Below are 22,584 nucleotides of genomic sequence, written 5' to 3'. Positions count from 1 at the left end.
TAAAATAAAAAACATAATCTTTTCTCCAGCAATCCCCTCAGAAACAAAAGCATTAAAATGTAATTGTATGTAAGTATGTGGTATATATGTATATGTGTCTGTTAGCATGGAGATACAAAACTGTTAATATAGTACATGCATATTAATAGAAGAAATGACTGAATAATTGTTGGTGATGTATCTATACTAAGGAATATTAAATTACCATAAAAAGATACTAAAGTACAGCTATACCAGTTGACTTACAGGGATTTTCACTGAGTAATAAAGCAAGATACAGAAAAGCATATAAGATTCTCTATTTGCAAAGCAAAATAATGCCTCTTCAAATCCCTATATATGCCTGCATATATATTTTCATCTAAATACATTTGAATATTATTATAAGAGTATGGGGGAAAATATGGATGAATGCCTACAAGGTATGTAGGGGGTACAGATAAAGAGGAAGGGAAGAGACAATAAAGGGAAAGAAAGAAACATACCAGTAAAATAAATAATATATGTGAATGTATATTTATATATTTCTACCAAGTTGTAGATATCAATAAAAAAACAAAATTTAAAGATTATACAACATAAGTCTTTCTGAAAATACAATTTCTAAAACCAACAAACCTACAGCTTATAAATATTTCCTAAATTCTTGCTGCCTTAATAATACAGGGCTAAGACTATAGCAACTAACATTTTACACTTGGCAAAACCTCTCATATATTAAAACAAAAACAAAAACAGGTGTTTTCAAAACATGCCTAAAGGAAAAAAAGTCCTATCTGCTAACTACCCTCATCTTTCCTCCAAATTTCAATAAACTCTATATAATTAGTGTGGGCCCAGCTATCATGAATTTTGGGGTTGTGAACACATCCGTGTTTATAGTTCATCCAAGAAAAAAAAAATCTAAGATCTTTAAGCAGCACAATGAATTTCATGGGGAAGTAGTTAAATAGAAAATATAGAGTATTTTTGCTGGAATTGTAAGTCCTATTAAAATTTTGTAAGTTATGGGCTTCAAGTTAAGATAGATTGATTCTTAATGGCAAGCCTGACAAAGGCAAGAAACAAAAACTAGCTAACCAAGAACAGAACAAGTATTGTTAAAATGTCTATACCACCCAAAGCAATCTACACATTCAATGTAATCCCCATCAAAACAACACCAGCATTCTTCACAGAGCTAGAACAAACAATCCTAAAATTTGTATAGAACCAGAAAGATGCCAAATAGCCGAAGTAATGTCGAAAAAGCAAAGCAAAGCGGGAGGCCTCATAATTCCGGACTTCAAGCTATATTACAAAGCTATAACCATCAAGACAGTATGGTACTGGCACAAAAAGAGACACGCAGATCAATGAACAGAACAGAGAACCCAGAAATGGACCCACAACTGTATGGTCAACTTCGATAAAGCAGGGAAGAATATCCAATGGGAAAAAGTCTCTTCAACAAATGGTGTTGGGCAAACTGGACAGCGACATGCAGAAGAATGAAACTTCTTATGCCATACACAAAAATAAATTCAAAATGGATTAAATGTCTAAATGTAAGACAGAAAACCATCAAATCCTACAGAACACAGGAAGCAATCTCTTTGACCTTGGCTGTGGCAACTTCTTACTAGACATATCTCTGGAGGTAAAGGAAACAAAAGCAAAATTGAACTGTTAGGACTTCATCAAGATAAAAAGCTTCTGCAGAGGGGCGCTTGGGTGGCTTAGTCGGTTAAGCATCTGACTTTGGGTTAGGTCATGATCTCATGGTTCATGAGTTCAAGCCCCACATTGGGCTCTGTGCTGACAGCTCAGAGCCTGAAACCTGCTTTGGATTCTGTGTCTCCTTCTCTCTCTGTCCTTCCCCGCTTGTGTGCTCTCTCACTCCTTCTCTCTCTCAAAAAAAATAAACATTAAAAAAAAAAAGCTTCTGCACAGTGAAAGAAACAATCAGCAAAACTAAAAGGCAACCTACAGAATGGGAGAAGATATTTGCAAATGACATATCGGATAAAAGGCTAGTAGCCAAAATCTATAAAGAACTTCTCAAACTCAACACCCAAAAAATAAAGAATCCAGTTAAAAATGGGCGGAAGACACAAACGGACATTTTTCAAAAAAAGACATACAAATGGCTAAGAGACACGTGAAAAAATGCTCAACATCACTCATCATCAGGGAAATGCAAATTAAAACCACAATGAAATACCACCTCACACCTATCAGAATGGCTAAAATTAGCAACTCAGGAAACAACAGATGTTGGCAAGGTTATTTTCCACAGAAAAAGATGTTTTCTGCAGAAAAAGGAGAATCCTCTTACACTGTTGGGGGGAATGCAAACTGGTACAGCCACTCTGGAAAACTGTGGAGGTTCTTCAGAAAGTTAAAGATAGAACTACCCTACAACCCAGCAATTGCACTACTAGGTATTTACTCACAGGACAAAAAAAAAAAAAAAAAAAAAAAAAAAATACTGATTTGAAGGGATACATGCACCCCGATGTTTATAGTAGCATTATCAACAACAGCCAAATTATGGAAAGAGTCCAAACGTCCATTGGCTGATGAGTGGATGAAGAAGATGTAGTATACATATATGATGGACTATTACTCAGATTAAAAAGAATGAAATCTTGCCATTTGCAACAACATGGATGGAACCAGACTGTGTTATGGTGAGCAAAATAAGTCAGAGAAAGACAAATACCACATGATTTCACTCATATGTGGAGTTTAAGAAACAAAACAGAGGAACATGGGGGAAGGGAAGGAAAAAAAAAATAAGATAAAAACAGAGAGGGAGGCAAACCATAAGAGACTCTTAACAATAGAGAACAAACTGAGGGTTGTTGGAGAGGAGGTGGGTGGGGGGATGGGCTACTTGCATGGTGGGCATGAAGGAGGGCACTTGTTGGGATGAGCACTTGGTGTTATGTGTAAGGGATGAATTACTAAGTTCTACTCCTGAAACCGATAGTACACTGTATGTTACCTAACTTAAATTTGAATAAAATCTTGGAAGAAAAAAGAAAAGATAAATAATTTCCATGGTACTCTGTCTAGTGAATGAAGCGAAATGGTTTCCTCTCAAAAGAAAAATTTTACACAGTATGATTTTTAAAAGGAAGGAGAAATGAGCCAAATACCATCTTAAAGGAGTCCTTCTGTTTAATGCTCCTATTCAACAAAACAATGAAGAGTTGGGGTCTTCATTGGAACAAAAAACAAAATATTCTGGCATAAGTAGCCTATCTTCTCATATATCTGGAAACTTACACTAAACAATTCAACTAGTGGGCCAGCTACTTAGACCAAATACTTCCTGTCACACGTTGCAAAAGTGTTTATTATGCTAAGACACATTTGCTGAATAGTAATTTGGGGTCCTTGACCATTAACCTGAGGATATTCTTTAGGTCTTGATTAACACTTGTACCTCTATGGTGTTGAAAACAGTAGAACAGAGTTTAAATTGAGCAAAGTCATAACATCTTAACTTGTTATCTTCTTTTTCTAGCAGGCACAGAGAATTTCTCTTTGGAAATGCTCAGACAATAGTGCAGCAGTTATCAATGAAACATAACTTGGAAAAGGAAAAGGAAATACGTTTTATTTATTTAATTTTAATTTTTATTGTATAGAGAGAGTGCAAGAGTGGGGGAGAGGGGCAGAAGAGGAGAGAGAGAATCTGAAGCAGGCTCTACACTCTGGTGTGGAGCCCGATGCAAGGCTCAATCCCATGACCCTGGGATCATGACATGACCTGAAATCAAGAATCAGATGTTCAACCAACTGAGCCACCAGGTGCCCCAGGAAGGAAGTTTTAGTTTTAAGCACTATACTATAACGCAGAACTGAAAAACTAGATTATGTCAGAAAAGTTATCAGAATAGGAAAGATTTGGAATCACATCATTAATATGAAAAGTGGTAGAAAAAAGAGGAAACAAGTAGTCAGAAAAACTAGTTTCTATGTCATTAGTCCTTCACCAATACATTAGTACCTCCTTTACATTACTTATCTCTAAGTCTCCACCTATAAAATGAAATATCTGCTCTACCTATCTCACAGCACAGGTGCAGAAGTTAAATCCTGGCTTGTACAGGACTGTGCTCTAAATATTAAGGAGGGATAGAACCGTCTTCTAAATTAAGCTCTTGATAAAATCCCTTCCCTTCTGTCTGCTTTTTCCAGTGAAGTTCCCATTTCTTCGACCTACGGAGGAGGTCCAAAACCTTGGGAGTCCTCAATCCCCCCCTTCTCTCTTATATCCTGTATGAAATCTGGTAGGAAATCTTGTCTCGAACTTAAAATACATAAAGAGTTCCATTTCTTCACTTTTATCACCCTGATCCAAGCCATCACCATTTCTTGTCTGGATTATTAAAAGAGCTCCCAAGTGGTCTCTTTGTTTCAAGTCCTTGTTTCAGTCTGTTCTTCACCTCACAGTCACTCTTCTGAGAACACGTATCAAATCATGTCACTCCTCTGCACAACCTTCCTGGGACCTCCCATTTCACTAAGAGTAAAAGCCAGGTTCTTAGAATATAAGGCTCCAAGTGATTTATGCCTCCTTTCAACTGTTTCCTCTACTTGAAACCCACTCCCTTGTCTGCCTTGCTTACTCCCTAACCCCTTGCAGGTCTTTGCTCACATGTCTCTTTATTACTGAGGCCTTCCTTGTCCACCTTATTTAAATCGCAGCAGGCCTCCCACATCTACGTGTACACACACACGCTCCCTATCCCTCTTCCTTGTTATATTTTGCCTCAGCATCTATCACTACTCATCTTACTGATGCTTTCTACATGGGCAAAAATTCTTATTTTGTTCACTACTGAATTCCCAGTGTCTGGGACGATGTCTGGTGCTAAATAGAGAATGAATGCATGAATGAAAAAGCTCTCACTGTGGACGGATCTGGGATTAAAACTCAGCCTCTGCAATTTACTAGCTCTTTTTCTTATGGTCCTTTACTGTTTTGTAAAATGCGAATAATGGTAATACTGAATCTGATGAGTTGTTAATGGGAAATAAATGAGATTAACACATATAAAATGATTAGAATGAACGTGGAAAATAAAGAACTTATAAAGAACTATGCAAAAAGAGAGTATTATCATGATTTACAAATTACTATCCTAGGGGTGCCTGCATGGTTCATTCAGTTAAGTGTCCGACTCTTGATTTCAGCTCAGGTCATGATCTCGCGGATGGTGAGTTCAAGCCCTGCGTCGGGCTCTGTGCTGACAGCATGGAGCCTGCTTGGGGTTCTCTGTCCCTCCCCCACTTGCTCTCTAGCTCTCTCTCAAAGAAAATAAAACTAAACTTAAAAAAAAAAATTACTATCCTAATATACAAAGAGGGGCTGTTCTGGAGAAAGAAAGAATTCCTAAAACACGTATGTGGGCCAGGAGAAACAACAAAAGGAAAAGATCAAAAGAAGCCACAAATTAATACATAATTTTCTATGAATTTTATTTCACCTTCAAATAAAAAATTGCTGGGTGAACAGGAAACTTTGAAGGGAGGAGTAGTATCATTCATTCATTCACTCACATTTCATTCAAGTCTGTAAAGTTAGCTTATGCCAAGAATAATGTACATTAAGAACATAGTACTGTGGGAACAGTTCCAGTGAGAAAGGGTTATTTTAACTAGAAATTATGTGGTATCTAACCACTATATTTTACCTTATATTGCTTAAACACCTTTATATTTTCAGGCTTTTGAGATGGTGACTTTTTAAAAAAAAGTTCCTGATACTGTAATAGAAAATTAGCAATTTAAATGACAGGTGAGTCTAATAAAAGTATCAAAAAATTAAAAAGACAGCATTACCAGAGTACCATGTGAGCCCAAATCAGGAAACCAGGTTTTGTTTTTCAAAATATTTTTCATAAGAGGGGAAGAAGTCATAGAACTGATTCCTCATGAAGTACGTCACATTACTCAGTTTCTCTCAATTCCTTTATTTTGAACAAAGTACTGCTTGAAGAAAACACCTCATCAGTACTAGCTTTGGCTTCTTGAAGAGAATCAGTTATAAACAAATAAATGTAGTTATTATGTCTAGGGTGTTGTGTCACACTTTCAAGTGTTTGATGTTTTTGTAAAGAAGCATTTAAAAAAAATCACTTAAAGGGACACCTGGGTGGCTCAGTCAGTTAAGCATCCAAACCTTGATTTTGGTTCAGGTCATGATCTCACAGTTAGATCGAGCCCTGCATCAGGCTCTGTGCTATCAGCATGGAGTCTGCTTGGCATTCTCTCTCCCACTCTCTCTCTCTCTCTCTCTCTCTCTCTCTGCCCCTCCCCCTCTCACTCTCTCTCTCTCTTAAAATAAACTTTTTTTTTTAAATCGCTTAAAAAAAGTAATTCAAAACGTCCGCTTCTAAAAAAATGGAGGGAAAGTAGTTTTCCATACTCCTCCCCCTAAGAAAATTGAAAAACCCTAAATGTTACATATAAAACAAATATAGGAAGACCGATTTTTGAAGAGAAGACAGGCCAGCTAGGTATGGCAGGACATGATGAACACCAAGGTGGTGAGTACCCTGGGTTTCCTTGCATAGCAAGACAAGTTTAGATAATAACTGATTTACTTCAAGCAAACAAAAGACAAAATTGTGGCCAACCTCTTCTCCTTGCCAGCAAAGGCTAATGGGAAGCCTAGACTTCTGTCACTGTGAGGCTATAATAAGGCACCCCAATCTCCCGACCAGGGTGATGTGGGAGAAGATTGTGTAGGAAGCCAGACTTTCTTTCCTACCCCTTCCTCCTGTAAAGTCAATGGCAGGGGTAGGGGTAGCCTGGGCTTCCATAGCTACCCAGGGGTAATGAGGCATCCCTCCCCATTGCTTTCAGGGTGGCTTCAGAGAAAGCCTAGAGGAGAGTTAGGGCTTTCACAACTGCCCAGCAGTAAAGAGACCAACACTCCACAACGTCAGCAAAGGCCAGGTGGGGAGCTGTAAGTAGGCCTGCTTACCTATGCCAGCAAGGGGATATTAGTGGAGTGTTCTTAGAGGCAGCCTACTGGTAAGTGAGGACACCCACACCTGCCCAACCCTAAGAAGATCCACAACCAACCTCTCCTGCAGCTATAAAGCAGGCCATGGACTTCCACCCCTACCTGAGTGTAACAGGGTAGCAACTCTCCCCTTCCTCACCTCAGCTACAGCATTGCCATAGAACATCAGGTAAGGTAGTATATTTAAACAAGATTCTGAGAACTATAACATAATAGCCAAAATGTCCAAGTTTTAATTAAAAAAAAAAAAAAACCCTCATCAAACCAAGAACCAAGAATATCTCAACTTGAATGAAAAATATAATCAACAAGATGAAAAAGACATCCAAAGGATCCGACTGGGATTTTAGAGAAGGCATATAAAAATGGTTTGACATGTAATAATGAACATCCTCAAAACAAATGAAATAAAAAGTCAACCACAAAGACCCAGAAGACATACAGAACAACCAAGTGGAAATATCAGAACTGAAAATATGCTAACTAAAATAAAAAAATGTAATGATTGAGAACTCAACAGAAAAATGGAACAGAGAAAGTAATCAGTTAAATTGAAGACAGAATAATAGAAATTGCCTAATCTGAAAAACAGAGAAAATAAACAAAAAAATAAAAAGAGCAGAGCCTTGGGGACTTTTGGGAGCATAACAACACTCCATTAAACAACAGCAGAATATATGTTCTTTTCAAATGCCCATGGGATATATACGTAGCTAGACCGTATCTTGGGCCATAAAACACATCTCAACAAATTTAAATGAATTGAGATCATACAGAATGGGTTTTCTTTTTTTTTTTTTTCCTAACAATTTAACGTTTTTTTTTTTTTGGTTTTTTTTTTTTTTTTTGGGACAGGGAGAGACAGAGCATGAACAGGGGAGGGTCAGAGAGAGGGAGACACAGAATCTGAAACAGGCTCCAGGCTCTGAGCTGTCAGCACAGAGCCCGACGCAGGGCTCGAACTCACGGACCGCGAAATTATGACCTGAGCCAAAGTCAGCCGCTCAACCGACTGAGCCACCCAGGCGCCCCCAGAATGGGTTTTCTGACAACAATGTAACCGAACTAAAAATCAATAACAGAAAAATAACAGGAAAATTCCCAAACACTTGGAAACTAAATAACATCCCTAAAACAATCCAGGTATCAAACAAGAAGTCTCAAGGAAAAAAAAAATACTGAACTGAATCAAATGAAAATATAATGTATCAAAATAGGTGGGACACAGACAAAACAGTGCTGAGAGTGGAATTTTAAGCACTAAAAGTTTACATTAGATAAGATGAAAAGCCTCAAGACCATAATCTAAGCTTCCATATCAAAAGCAAACAAAACCAAAACAAGATCAAGCAGATGGAAGAAAATAATAAAATTAAGAACAGAAATAAATGAAATAGAAAACAAAAGCAATAGATAAAAATCAATGAAACAAAGAACTAGTTCTTTGAAAAGATCAATAAAATTGACAAACATCTGGCAAAACTGACGAAGAGAAAAAGTTACCAATATTAACACTGAAGCAGGAGAAATCACTACAGGACATGCAGACATCAAAAGGATAGTAAATTAGTTTTAAAAACAACAGTGCACACATAAATTTGACAATTTAGGTGGAACTCAATTGCTTGAATAATACAAACCACTACAACTCCCCATAAAATAGATATATAAAACAGATATTTGAATAGCCTTGTAATTACAAAATAAATTTAACTTGTAATTTAAAAACTCCCCAAATAGGTCAATATTAAATGGTCTCACCAGGAAATTCTACCAAATGTTTACAGTATTAACACCAATTAAATACAGTCTCTTTCTGAAAATAGGAGAAAGCTTCCAATTCCTTAGATGTTAGTACTACTCTGATACCAAAACATACAAAGACAGTACAAAAAGAAAACTATAGACCAAAATCTCTCATATGGATGCAAAAATCTTTAGCAAAATATTAGTAAATAGAATTTGGCAATATATGAAAAGAATTATATACCAAGATTATATGATATTTACTGCAGGGATGCAAGTCTAGCTCAATATTCAAAACTCAATCACTATAATACACCAAATTAACAAGTAAAGAAATATCACAAAATCATCTTAAGTGATACAAAAAATTAACAAAAGTCAACCTCTAGTCATGATAAAAAAACAACTCTGAAAATTTGGAATAGAGGGAGACTTCCTCAACTTCACATAAAGTATCTAACAAAAAACCCCTACAGTTTACATAATTAATGGTAAAACACTAAATGCTTTCCACCCAAGTTTGGAAATAAAGGAAGGATGTCCTCTCACACCACTCTTGTTCAACATAGTTTTGAAAGTTCTAGCTAGCAAAATAAGAAATGAAAAGATAATAAAATGCATATAGATTGAAAAGGAAGAAATGAAACTATCCCTATTGTCATATGACATGATTGTCCATACCGAAAATTCAAGGAACCTATATAAAAACTTCTATAATTAACAAGTAAATCTAGCAAGGTTGCAAGATACATAATTAAATATAAAAATTAACTGCATTTTGGGCATCTGGGTGGCTCAGTGTTGAGACTCCGACTCTTGGTTTTAGCTCAGGTCATGATCTCACATGTATGAGATCAAGCCCCATTTCAGGCTCTGTGCTGACAGCATAGAGCCTGCTTGGGATTCTCTCTCTCCCCTCCCATGTGTGTGTTCTCTCTCTCCCTCTCTCTCTCTCAAAAATAAATAACCTTAGAAAAAATTAAAGAAAAAGTCAACTGCATTTCTTTACCTGCAGTGAACACATGGAAAGTGAAATTAAAAACCCAATACCATGTATAATCACTCAAAAAGAAAAACATTTAGATATAAATCTAACAAAGATTTGTATACTAAAATCTACAAAACACTTAAGAAATCAAAGAAGATATAAGTAGCCAGAGATTAAAGGACTCCAGATAGTTAATATCCACTTCTCTCCAAATTGATATACAAGTTTAACATAATCCCTAAAGTTTCAGCAAGATTTTTTGCGGATACACAGGTGATTATTCTAAAATTTATATATAAAGGCAAAGGAACTAGATTGGCTAAAACATTTTGAAAAAGGATAGGAAAGTGGGAAGAATCACCCTAGTTGACCTAAAAAAAAAAAAAGAGGGGCGCCTGGGTGGCTCAGTTGGATGAGCGTCTGACTTTCGATTTTGGCTCAGGTCCTGATCACAGGGTCATGGGATCAAATCCACATCAAGCTCTGAGCTGAGCATGGAGCCTGCTTAAGACTCTCCCCCTCTCTCCCTCTCTCCCTCTGCCCCTCTCCCACTTGCACATTTGCATGCACGCACTCTCTCTCTCTCTCCAAAAAAATTTAATTTAATTTAATTTAATTTAAATTTAAAAATAGTGCTAGAAAAACTGGCTATCCATAGGCAAAAAATAAAAAATAAAACTTTAACCTAAACCTCACACCTTACAAAAAAGTAACTCAAAATGGATCATAGATTTAAATGTAAAACACAAAATTAAAATAATTTTAGAAGAAAACATGGGATAAAATTTTTATAATAGGGCTCAGTGATATATATTTATTAATATATTAATAATATTATATACATTATATATATTTATTATGTATTTATTATTATATAATAATTTATTATTATATATTTATTATATATAATAAAAATTATATATATATATATATATATATATATATATATATATATGACCATGATGAGATATCTCTACAAACTTACTAGAATAGCTAAAATTTTAAAAAGTGAGAATACCAAATGCTGGTAAAAGTACAGAGATATTAGATCTCTCATATATTACTGGTAGGAATGTAAAAAGGTACACAAGCACTCTGGAAAATAATTCGGCAGTTTCTTTGAACTCTAAACATAAACCTATCACCCCCAGCAATCGCACTTCTGGTCATTTATCCTGGATAAAAACTAGGTTCACCCAAAAATGTACACCTGACTATTCACAGTAGCCTTATTTGTAACAGTCAAAAACCATAAACAACCAAAATGTCCTATACTGGTGAAAAGTTCAACAAATTGTGGTGCAGCCATACCCGGAATAAACAGGGACGAACTACTGATACATGGAACAACTTCAATGGATCTCAAAAGTATTATGCTGAGTGAAAAAGCCAATCTCAAAAAGTCAAATATTGTATGATTCTCCAAATCACATTCTCTAAATCATATAGTCAAAATGACAAACAGAGATAAAAAATAGATTAGTAGTTGCCAGATATTAGGGATAATGCGGGAACCGGAGGAGATGGGTGTGATCATAAAGGGGTAGTGGCTGATTGGGATGGTGGTTACATAAATACACGTATGTGATAAAATGATAGAGAACTACACACACACTTCATATCAAGGTCAAGTTCCCGGTTTTTAGGAGGGTACATGGGACCTTCTCTACACTACTTTTGCAACTTCCTATAAATCTATAATGATTTCAAAGTAAAAAGTTAAATAAAAAAGCAATAATTCGACAAGCGAAAACTAGATATCCACATACAAAATAATGAAGTTGGACCCTTACCCACTATGAAGTGAAGTCCGAATGGATCAAAGACCTAAATGTAAGACCTTAAACTATAAAACTCTGAAGGAAATACAGGGCAAAAGCTTTAAGACACTGGATTTGGCAAATGATTGCTTTGATATGACAACAAAAGCACAGACAACAAAAGAAAAAATAGACAAATTAGACTTCATGAAAATATTGTGTGCATCAAAAGACAATGTCAACTGAGTAAAAAGGTAACCCACAAAATGGGAGAATATATTTACAAATCATATATCTCATAAGGGATAATAGCCAGAATATATAGAGAACTCCTAAAACTTAACAAAATCAATCCAATTCAAACTTGGTATTGAATAGATACTTCTTTTTTTTTTTTTTAATGGTTTATTTTTTTATTTTTGAGAGAGACAGAGACAGAATGTGAGTGGGTTAGGGGCAGAGAGAGAGGGAGACACAGAATCCGAAGCAGGCTCCAGGCTCTGAGCTGTCAGCACAGAGCCCGACGCGGGGCTTGAACTCACAAACTGTGAGATCATGACCTGAGCCAAAGTCGGCCGCTCAACCGACTGAGCCACCCAGGCACCCCACTTGAATAGATATTTCTTTAAAGAGACACCCATCAAGATGGCTACAATAAAAAAACAAAACAAAACAAAATCGGTGTTGGCAAAGATGTGGCAAAAATGGAACCCCTGTGCACTGTCAGTGGGAATAGAAAATGGTATAGCTGCTATGGAAAACAGTATGTTGGTTCCTCAAAAAATTAAAAATAGAATTATCGTATGATCCAGCAATTCTACCTCTGTGTATATCCCCGAAAGAACTGAAACCGGGGACTCAGAGTTATTTGTATACCCACGTTCATAGAAGAATTAGTCACAATAGCTAAGAAGTGAAATCAACCCGAGTAACCGTTGACAGAAATTTGAAAGGATAAGCAAAATGTGGCACACACATAGAATGGTATATTATTTATCCAGCCTTAAAAAGGAAGGAAATTCTGACACATGCCACAACGTGGATAAACCTTGAGGACTTCATGCTAAGTGAAATAAGCCAGTCACAAAAGAAAATACTATGTGATCAGCCTTACAGGAGATACTTAGAGTAGTCAAAATCACAGAGACGGAAAGTGGAATGGTGGTTGTCAGGGGCTGTGGGGAGGTGAGACTAGGGAGTTCTGTCCAAAGGGTACAGACTTTCAGTTTTTACAAGAGGAAAAGAGCTATGGGAGATGAATGGGGTGATGGCTGCACAACATTATGCGCATACTTAATACCACTGAACTATATACTTAAAAATGGTTAAGATGGTAAATTTTGTTAGGTGTGTTTTACCATAATAAAAAAATACTAGGGGAAAAAAAGAAACAATACAGTGGTTTTATTGTAGCAATCATGAAGAAAGGAAAAAAGAAATCCTAATATTAAGTGGCTAGGTACTTGTGGCTTGGGATAAAATTTCCAGCATCAGCACCATACATGGGACCATATTTCATTATACACGGAAATAAGGAGGATATACTCTGTTAATAAGCTGTGTTAATAAATAAGCTGTGTAGATCATTCAAAAAGCAGTTTTACTGATAACAAAGATCTTCTTGTCAACAATGTTACTGAAAAGTTTTAATAAATTCTTTTAACAAGTGTGAAGTAGAAAAGAACAATACAGTAAGTATTCCATTAGCCCATTTGACAAGTATTTCCTGAGTTACCTATCATCTATCTGGCATTGTTCTAGGCTCTGGGGTTACAGCTGTAAACAAGACAGACAAAAATACCTTCCTGCATGAAGCTTATACATGGACACATTATTTTATAAAAAGCATAATACTAAGAAGTATATTTTTAGTTCCAAATTAAGTAAATTAATTGTTAAAATTTTAGTTCAAATGTAACTAATCGAAAGCCATAAATGTTTACATATTCAGTTGGATAAAAAGGTTTTAAAATCATTTCAGTGGGAAAACTAAGATTGTGTTAAGATGGCATTATACTAAAGCCTACACCACATAGAATTTGAAATATTGAAGGAATTGTAAATTTACATTTGAGCTGTATGATTGAAAAAATCCACATTCCGTTGTTCCTTGAGCAAAGTACCTAAGAAAATAATACTGTTCTTTAGATATTCTCTGCCTACATATAAACTCTTGGGACCGGGGCTCCTATTAGGTTTTACGATATAACACAATTCCTAAGCTAAGGTACAGAGTTTCTGTTTGGTCATGTTTCCAAACGAACTGGAGCTACTGACCGGAATATGCTTTTTCTTAGGTTATCTCCGACAGTGTTCTCCCACCCACGAGCACACTGTATTACCACAGGGTAAATGTGCTAACCTAAACTGGAGTTACCTCTACCCTATCTCCTTTGTCCTCCTCACAACCAACCCCTTCAGTCAGCACTAGCATCTCATTTCTTCACGAACCTGAGTTTTCTAAAAGCCAGTCTTCCTTTACCCTAGGGAAGGTGAATGTTTTCTCACCCTGTCCCCCTAAAAAGTCCTCCACCTTCTCGCTGTACTTAGGTCCATCACTGGGGTGTGCAATGGGGACCACAAAACTAGGAGAAAATATAACTGATGTCTGGAACCATCATATCTGCAGCCAAAAAAGTACTTGACGGTAAGGCTTTGATTACTTGATTTTGTTTCTGTTTGACATCATATAAGGTACGGAGAAAAAGATAAGGGAAATATTAAGTTTCACTTCTATTCTTCCTCCCCCAATTTTGTCTATTCAAATTTTCACCTTTAGAGCCAATTTATTTATAAAATAACTCATTTTTCCCGTTCATGATATGAGCTGTTTCATTATAGTACTTAGAATTTGCATCTATTGACTTAGAAGAAAACTCATATAATTAGAGAATGTATAAAAATATCATTAACAATGAAAAAGTCATATTTATAAATATTCCACGTATTGAAATATAAAACATAAAAATTGATTAAGCTTGTAATAAATACATAAATACATAAATAAATAAATAAGTAAGGGCCTCTAGTTTTCCAAACAGATATCACATCTTCTGCGTAGACTCCCAGAACAATGATATTTATTTTTAAGAAATCGTCCTTTCCGTATTTCCCGTTCTAACACACTGTTTTAATGAGACCACCACACCTTACGGTCTGGCCCTCCGAGGGTACTGCACAATCTCAGCAGTAGAGCAGATTTCTTGAGGGCAGATTAGCAATTAGGTCATGAAAAACAGGCAGCATAAAATAGCTACTGCTAATCTACATGAGAAGCATTTACTCAATTAAGCAGATGGAAATGTTATTATGAACTCAGTACTCCAATGATGGTCTTTAAAATTAAGAAGGATAGGGGCAAATGAAATGCACACTGGGGGATTTGGGGCCTTTATATATTAATTCTAAAGTATACAATGCAGAACACTGTAATGAAGTTAACAAAATTAATTAAAAGATTCTTTGCATGTAACCATTAGAGACTACATTAAAAAATACATGACAGTTTCTGACATTATTAATAATGTGACTGTACTTTAACATTCTTAATGTTGATACCATGACCTTTCCCTAATATACCACTGATACCAAAAACATGAGCATGAGAAGTCTTATTACTCATGGCTGCTATGAATACGGTTTTTAATATGCTTTCTGGTAGTGCTGTTTCCATTTTGAGTTTCAATAACTGATAAGCTCGTGATGAATTTTCAAATATTTAAAAGATTACTATGTATTTTTACTAGCAAACAGAGTTTTCATGTATTTATGTATTCGAACATGTGTTTCTTTACATCATCTTTTTATTAGACAATAACAAAAAAAACCCAGAATTATTAATCTGCTTAAAAACCTCCATCAAACTCTTAGAACAAAAATCTTCAAGTGACTTTGAGAAAATGGTCACAAACAAGGAATTTTTACATTGTGATAAAATATCTTACATTGTGATACATATTTTATGTCTAACTCCTATTTTCCAAGTTTTAGTGTATAAACTTAACAAATTGTTATTACAGAGTTCTAATATATATGCCAAAATTATAACAATTAAATGGTTTGTTACAAAAGCTACATAAAAATAAGCTGTGCCTATGAAAGCTATAAAATGTATATTCACATTAACTCTAAATATTACATTTAGGCTTTTATTGATTTACTCAACGTAATTAAAACTTCTCAACAATTACTATAACAAACTTGTTTCAATATTTTTAATATAACAATAATAGTCATTTGCCCACTCTTTCTCCCCAACGCATATCTTTATATGTAATCTTCTATCATCCTGAACTCTTTCTTAACAGAAATGTACTTTTTGATATCCTTGGCTTGAAAATTACATAGTATGTAGAGTTGTTGAGTTTATTTAAGCTTAAGTTTATTTACTTTGAGAGAGACAGAGACAGCATGACTAGGGGAGGGGCAGAGAGAGAGAGAGAGAGAGAAAGAGAGAGAGAGAGAGAGAGAGAGACAGAACCACAAGCAGGCTCTGCACTGACTGAAGCGGGGCTCGAACTCATGAAACCGTGAGATCAGGACCTGAGCCGAAACTCAGACTGACTCTTAATGGACTGAGCCACCCAAGTACCCTGAAACTTTATAAGTTAAATTATGTGCTCCTTAAAACAGAGTTCTATACAGGATAGGTGCTCATTAATATTCATGGCATGACATTAATTCATATATTCATCCAATATATCCATTTACTGTGTGCCAGGACACTGTAGTCAATTCTGCAGACATAAAGATAAAAAAGAAACAGCCCCTGTTCTAAAGCTGCCCAGACACCTGAAGGATTGTGGTAGGGAGAAAAACGGACCCTTGAAGATGTCCACATTCTATTCCCGGAGTCTGGAAACATTTTACCTTAGATGGCAAAAGGGATTTTGCAGGTATGATTAAGATTGAGCACCCTGAAAAGGGAGACTATCCCGAATTACCCAAATTTGCCCAGTCTAATCACATGGGCCCTTAAAAGCAGGAACTTTTCCCAGTTACAGTCAAAGAAAGACGTGACTCCAGAAGCAAAGTCGGACATCACACTGCTGCCTCTGGCTCAGTCGGTTAAGCCTCCAATTCTTGATTTTGGCTCAGGTCAAGATTTCATGGTTCGTGAGTTGGAGTCCCACGGTTGGACTCCATGCAGACAGTGTGGAACCTGCTTGGGATTCTCTCTCTCTCATGTGCATGCATTCTCTCTCTCTCTCTCTCTCAAAATAAATAAGCTAAATTTTTAAATGTTTATTAATTTTTGAAAAAGAGAGAGAGAGCAAGCAGGGAAGGGGCAAAGAGACAGTGAGACAGAGAATCTGAAGCAGGCTCCAGGCTCTGAGCTGTCAGCACAGAGCCCAATCGGGGGCTCGAACCCACAAACCGCGAGATCATGACCTGAGCCAAAGTCGCATGCTTAACTGGCTGGGCCACCCAGGTACCCCAATAAATAAACTTAAAAAAAATAAAGCAAAGTAAAGGGAGGAGGGGCTATATGTGGGAAAGATGTAGACCTGTCAAAATGAGACAAAAAGACCAGGGCTGGAGAAATGCCTTCTTTAATTGTATGTTTAACTTTTCCTAAAATCAGCAAGTACTGCCTTTAGTGTTCAATAGAAGACTTCAACACATTGATAATTTAGTCCAGGGTTTTCATGTTGTATAATAATACATCAACTAATGATGAAGCAAAGACTTTCAAAACAAAAGTCATTGCTATTTTCAGGTTTCTGATTTGATACTGTTTTACAGCAAGTTGAATGACCAACTGGACAGAAATGGCACTAAATATCAATGACAATTACAACACTGGGGTATGTTAGGACTTCCTTGATTTGGGATGCTTCCTAGATTTGACAAACTATATGACTTCATGTGGATTTTATCCCCCCTCTGATACTGAACTATGGGTGGTTCAGCAATAACTAATAGAGTACTTTCCACATCTAATACATTAAGGAAGTAACTGCTCTTAGAGAATGGTAATGAAAGCACAGAAAACTTAATTACTTTTGACTTTAAAGGAAAATCCAAATTTAAATAACCAGTCTTATATGATATTGTTAACACAGTAAGAAGACAATGTTTAAAACTCACTTTGAAGTGTTTCAAGTTCAGCCCGACTCAATGCATCTTCCTTTTTCTTCAATCTTGTTTCTTTATATTTAGCATAAAACTCCCCAGCATCCTTAAAAAAGAAGTTACAAAGAAATTAACATAAAGATCGGTTTGCTTTGATACTATGTTCCGCACAACTTCATTTTAAAGCCGTGTATTGTGTTCCTTTCAGTTTATGTTTTTAAGTTGTATGAAGAACAGAAGAAACAATAAATGTTTCTCCCCGATTTTTCTCTCTCAGAGAGCTTATTTATTAAGGCCAGAACCTGCGTGAGTATAAATCTAAGGAGAGTTTTTTCTCTCAGACATGGAAGGGAGGACTCCTCTTCCTGTTTTCTACCACTGTTTGTGTTCTCAACGTTGGGCTACTCCACGGACAAAGAGAAGACACACTCGCTGAATTAAGCTAAATGGGTACAGTAAATTATGTTACTGTGACGAACAAAGCACTATTTTCATATTCATCCCTTCACCTCAAAAGATTTTCAAAATTATCATATGCAAATCTGATTAAGAAACCTATCTGACCCTGTCAATACAAGCGAAGATGTCATTCCTCCTTCCACCACACTTAGAGATCAGTTCCTGTCATGGAGGTTTGAGGACTGAGGACACACTTAGGTGGCCAAATACAGTGGCTAAAGTGTCAAGGAGTGGCACACAGGCAAGACTCTAGCAGAGTGCTGAAAAAAGATCAGGCCTACAATAATCACAAACGTGGAGATCAACAAATTGATGCTCTAAGCATATGAAGATCCTGACAATGAGAAGAACAGAACACGTAATTTTCCACTACCTCTTGGCTTCAACTACATTCATCACACAGCAATACTACTTGTAACTGCCAGGCCACATTGTGGTTTTAAGTCTTTGCATACCCTTTGCCCACTAACTAGAATATTTTGCTCCCCTGCCATTATTTTGATGAACTCCTATTCATCCCTGAAAACTATTCAGGCATCACCTCCTTTTGCAAGGTTTTCTGACCTTCCCTGGCAGAGGAATTCTCTCCTGTATACTGCTTCTGGATTGCTTGTATCATGCTATGTTCTCTCCTAGAAAATGGGAAATCTGAGACAGGGGTACTTGTGTGCCCAGAGCACAGAATCTGGTATCCAACAGGTACACAATAAATATTCATTGAACCGAACTAGGTCAAAATATATGAGAAATCTTGTAAAGGAAGAAATGAAAGGGCTTGTGTGTGGAATAGGAAAAAGAGAGCTATCAAGGATAACTCTAGGGTAACATTTCCAGATTTTAAGATTCCTTGGGCAGATAAATCGTAGACTCATCTGAGAGGGTTTATTTTTGAAGGAAATACAGGAACAAAAGCTCTATCTTGATTCAAATGGAAATGCATGAACACTTAAACCCTAGAATGGAATTTTCTCTTTTCATCTGTGACTGTCCAAGAAGAATTAAAGCTTTTCTTAGAGTCTGTATCTCTTGGGCTTATATCAGAAGTCTTCCATCTGACGATGAATTAGGTAAATAATAGGCATTCCTAAAATCACTGGGTCAGTATAATAAAGCTGTATCTCTTATTCTCCCATTCTCATTTTTATGTTCCTCCCTCATTTCTACCAGAAGGACTGCACAAGCCCTGGGTCAGCAAAATAATGGTATAACGTGAAGGGTTCAGCAAGTCATGAATCCAACATACTCATCCTCCCAGTGCATATATACTTGAAAATGCAACAGGATTTGGGGCTAAGGATTTATAGCCCCTTAACATTCCCTGCACCCCTAAAAAACCCTCAGCCCTGGAATACTCTTATTTTCTTTAAGCCACATCAGTCATTTGTTCCATGACGTGAATGAATGAATGAATGAATGAACTTATTACCTTCTTTCCGGGCAGTAGTTTTTAGTTTTTATTTATTTAAAAAAAAATTTTTTTTTAAATGTTTATTTACTTTTGAGAGAGAGAGAGTGAGAATGCAAGCTGGGGAGAGGCAGAGAGAGAGGGAGACACAGAATCCGAAGCAGGCTCCAGGCTCTGAGCTGTCAGCACAGAGCGCAACGCAGGGCTAGAACCCACAAACCTTGAGATCATGACCTCAGCTGAAGTCGGACGCTTAACCGACTGAGCCACTCAGGCGCCCCCAGGCAGTAGTTTTTAATAGTAGGGAAAAGGTCAGGATAGCATTGGACCCTTGAAGGGAGCAGGAAAGGTGGCACCATACAAGAAAAAGGGGCACAGATAAGTTATCTATGAGATGTGAACGAAGGTAGGTTGAAATCAAACATCATAGTATAGTATAGTGAGAGAAAATACAGTGATTACTAGGACAGAGTTTGGAGCCAGACATGACTTGAATTAAGGTCTCAGCTCTGCCTTCTTTCAGCCTAAATAGGATTCAGCAAATTACTTCACTCAGCGTTGTGTGAATTATCTCATTCATAAATGGGGACGATCACAGAGCTACTGCGAAGACTGAAGTGCTGATACATGTATCAAACACTCAGAAGAACATCTTGCACACAGGCCCTCTATACGTTACCTATTTTTATTATTACTTCTTATTTTACCAAAGCCTTATTCTCTACCACAAAAAGTGAGTTTTTCTGCTTCGGACCTCACCAAAACTCCCGCAGAATCCTGTAACTTCTTGCTTATGAGGCTTTCTTCACCTGCACCCTCCGAAAACAAAAATCTTTTACTTGGTAATAGCAGCCTCTTCCTAGCGGTTCTACTAAACTTGAATATTTCTCTGTTCGTGTTTCTGCTTCCTGCTACAGTACAGAATTCCACTAAAAACTCCTCTTTGAAATTACCCATTTGACCCAAAAATCACACTTATCTGAGGATCATTATGCACTCACTCACTTTACCCTACTTCACCTAATTCCAAGAGTTTTATCACATTCCCTAATTGCACTCACGGTTTGTTCTAGGCCAAGAATCTGTTGCTTCTTTTGCTCCATTTCTAAGCATTTATTTAAATGTTCCTCATCCTTTTTCTTGTCATATCTTACTTGTATTTGCAAACCATAATAACAATATGCCTACTCCAGAAAGGCTCACTTCTGTAAGAAACCTATAATCTCAAAGAACTCTACTGCATTCAACACCCTACACCACTCCAACCCTCCTTGTGTGCAGTTCGGTGTACCACACTTTAAGGTACACTGACAAACTGGAACACTTAAAAATTTTTTTTTTCAACGTTTTTTATTTATTTTTGGGACAGAGAGAGACAGAGCATGAACGGGGGAGGGGCAGAGAGAGAGGGAGACACAGAATCGGAAACAGGCTCCAGGCTCCGAGCCATCAGCCCAGAGCCTGACGCGGGGCTCGAACTCACAGACCGCGAGATCGTGACCTGGCTGAAGTCGGACGCTTAAGCGACTACACCACCCAGGCGCCCCATGGAACACTTTAAAAGGAAAGTGATCAAATGGTAGGGAAGCTTGAAATTATTTCTTAAAAGGGGGTGGAGATCAGATTAGAGATAACCTGATAACTATCATAGAATATCTTAAGGGTCATTACAGGAGAGAACGGTGTATTCTAGAGATGGAAGTTTTGATTTGGGATAAATATAAAGAAGAGCTTTCTAATAATTAAAATTACCTTAAAATGAAAGAGACTGATCTCAAAGGTAATATTCAAGAAGAGACCTATGGCTATTATTTAAGGTATATTCTAAGTGAGAATCACATAGTCAAAGGGGTTGAATGAGAGTAGTTGTTTTGGAATCAAAAACAAATTTTTTTTTTTTTTTAGTTAGTTTGTTTCAAGTTATTATTTGACTTCCAGTTAGTTAACGTATTGTGTAATATTTCTTTCAGGAGTAGAATTTACTGATTTATGACTTACATATAACAGCCAATGCTCATCACAAGTGCCCTCCTTAATACCCAACAGCATTTTTAAAAAAATTTTTTTAACGTTTATTTATTTTTGAGACAGAGAGAGACAGAGCATGAATGGGGGAGGGTCAGAGAGAGGGAGACACAGAATCTGAAACAGGCCAGGCTCCAGGCTCTGAGCTGTCAGCACAGAGCCCGACTTGGGGCTTGAACTCACGGACCACGAAATCATGACCTGAGCTGAAGTCGGCCACTTAACCGACTGAGCCACCCAGGCGCCCCATACCCACCAGCATTTTAACCCATCCCCCTGCCCACTTCCCTTCCAGCAGCCCTCAGTTTGTTCTCCATAGTTAAGAGTCTGTTTTATGGTTTCCTCTCTATTTTTCCTCCTATGTTCATCTGTTTCATTTCTTGAATTCCACAGATGCATGAAATCATACGGTATTTGTCTTTCTATTTCTGAATTACTTTGCTTATGATAATAGTCTCTAGCTCCATCAACATCATTGCAAAAGGCAAGATTTTGTTCTTTTTTTGCGGCTGAGTAACATTCAGTTGCACATATATGCCACCTCTTCTTTCACTTGATCTTGGCCAAAAGGCCAAGAAGCGATATATACACAGTACCTCTTCTTTAATCCATTCATCAGTCGATGGACATTTGGGCTCTTTCCAAAATTTGGCTAGTGTTGACAATGTCGCTATAAGTAATGGGGTGCATGTTTCCCTTTTAATTGCCATTTTTGTATCGAGTTAATACCTAGTAGTGCAAATGTTCAGTTGTGGCATAGTATTCTCTTTTTAACCTTTTGAGGAACCTCCATATTGTTTTCCAGAGAAGCTGCACCAGTTTGCATTTGTACCAACAGTGTAAGGCGGTTCCCTATTTTCTTCATCCTCCCCAACATCTGTTATTTCTTGTGTTGTTAAATTTAGCCATTCTGACAAGTGTGAGGTGAATCTCATTGTAGTTTTGATTTGCATTTCCATGATGATGAGTGATTTTGAGCATCATTTCATATACTGTTAGCCATTTGTATGCTTTCTTTGGAAAAATGTCAGTTCATGTCTTCTTCCCATTTCTTAACTGGATTATTTGTCTTTTGAGTGTTGAGTTTTATAAGTTCTTT

The 22,584-nt window shown here is 36.8% G+C and overlaps 1 protein-coding gene across 1 annotated transcript in view; it reads right to left on the bottom strand.

The window, feature by feature from the left end:
* DNAJC1 (DnaJ heat shock protein family (Hsp40) member C1) overlaps positions 1–22,584 on the bottom strand; it is a 219,854-nt gene that overhangs the window by 105,557 nt on the left and 91,713 nt on the right. Inside the window, exon 7 of the mRNA XM_058681748.1 lies at positions 17,612–17,702. Within this exon, the coding sequence (XP_058537731.1) occupies positions 17,612–17,702 (91 nt within the window). The remainder of the gene's footprint in view (positions 1–17,611; positions 17,703–22,584) is intronic.

This window comes from Neofelis nebulosa, chromosome 8 (genome assembly GCF_028018385.1).
Source record: "Neofelis nebulosa isolate mNeoNeb1 chromosome 8, mNeoNeb1.pri, whole genome shotgun sequence".
NCBI classification, from domain to species: domain Eukaryota; kingdom Metazoa; phylum Chordata; class Mammalia; order Carnivora; family Felidae; genus Neofelis; species Neofelis nebulosa.
This window is presented reverse-complemented; position numbering and strand designations above follow the sequence as displayed.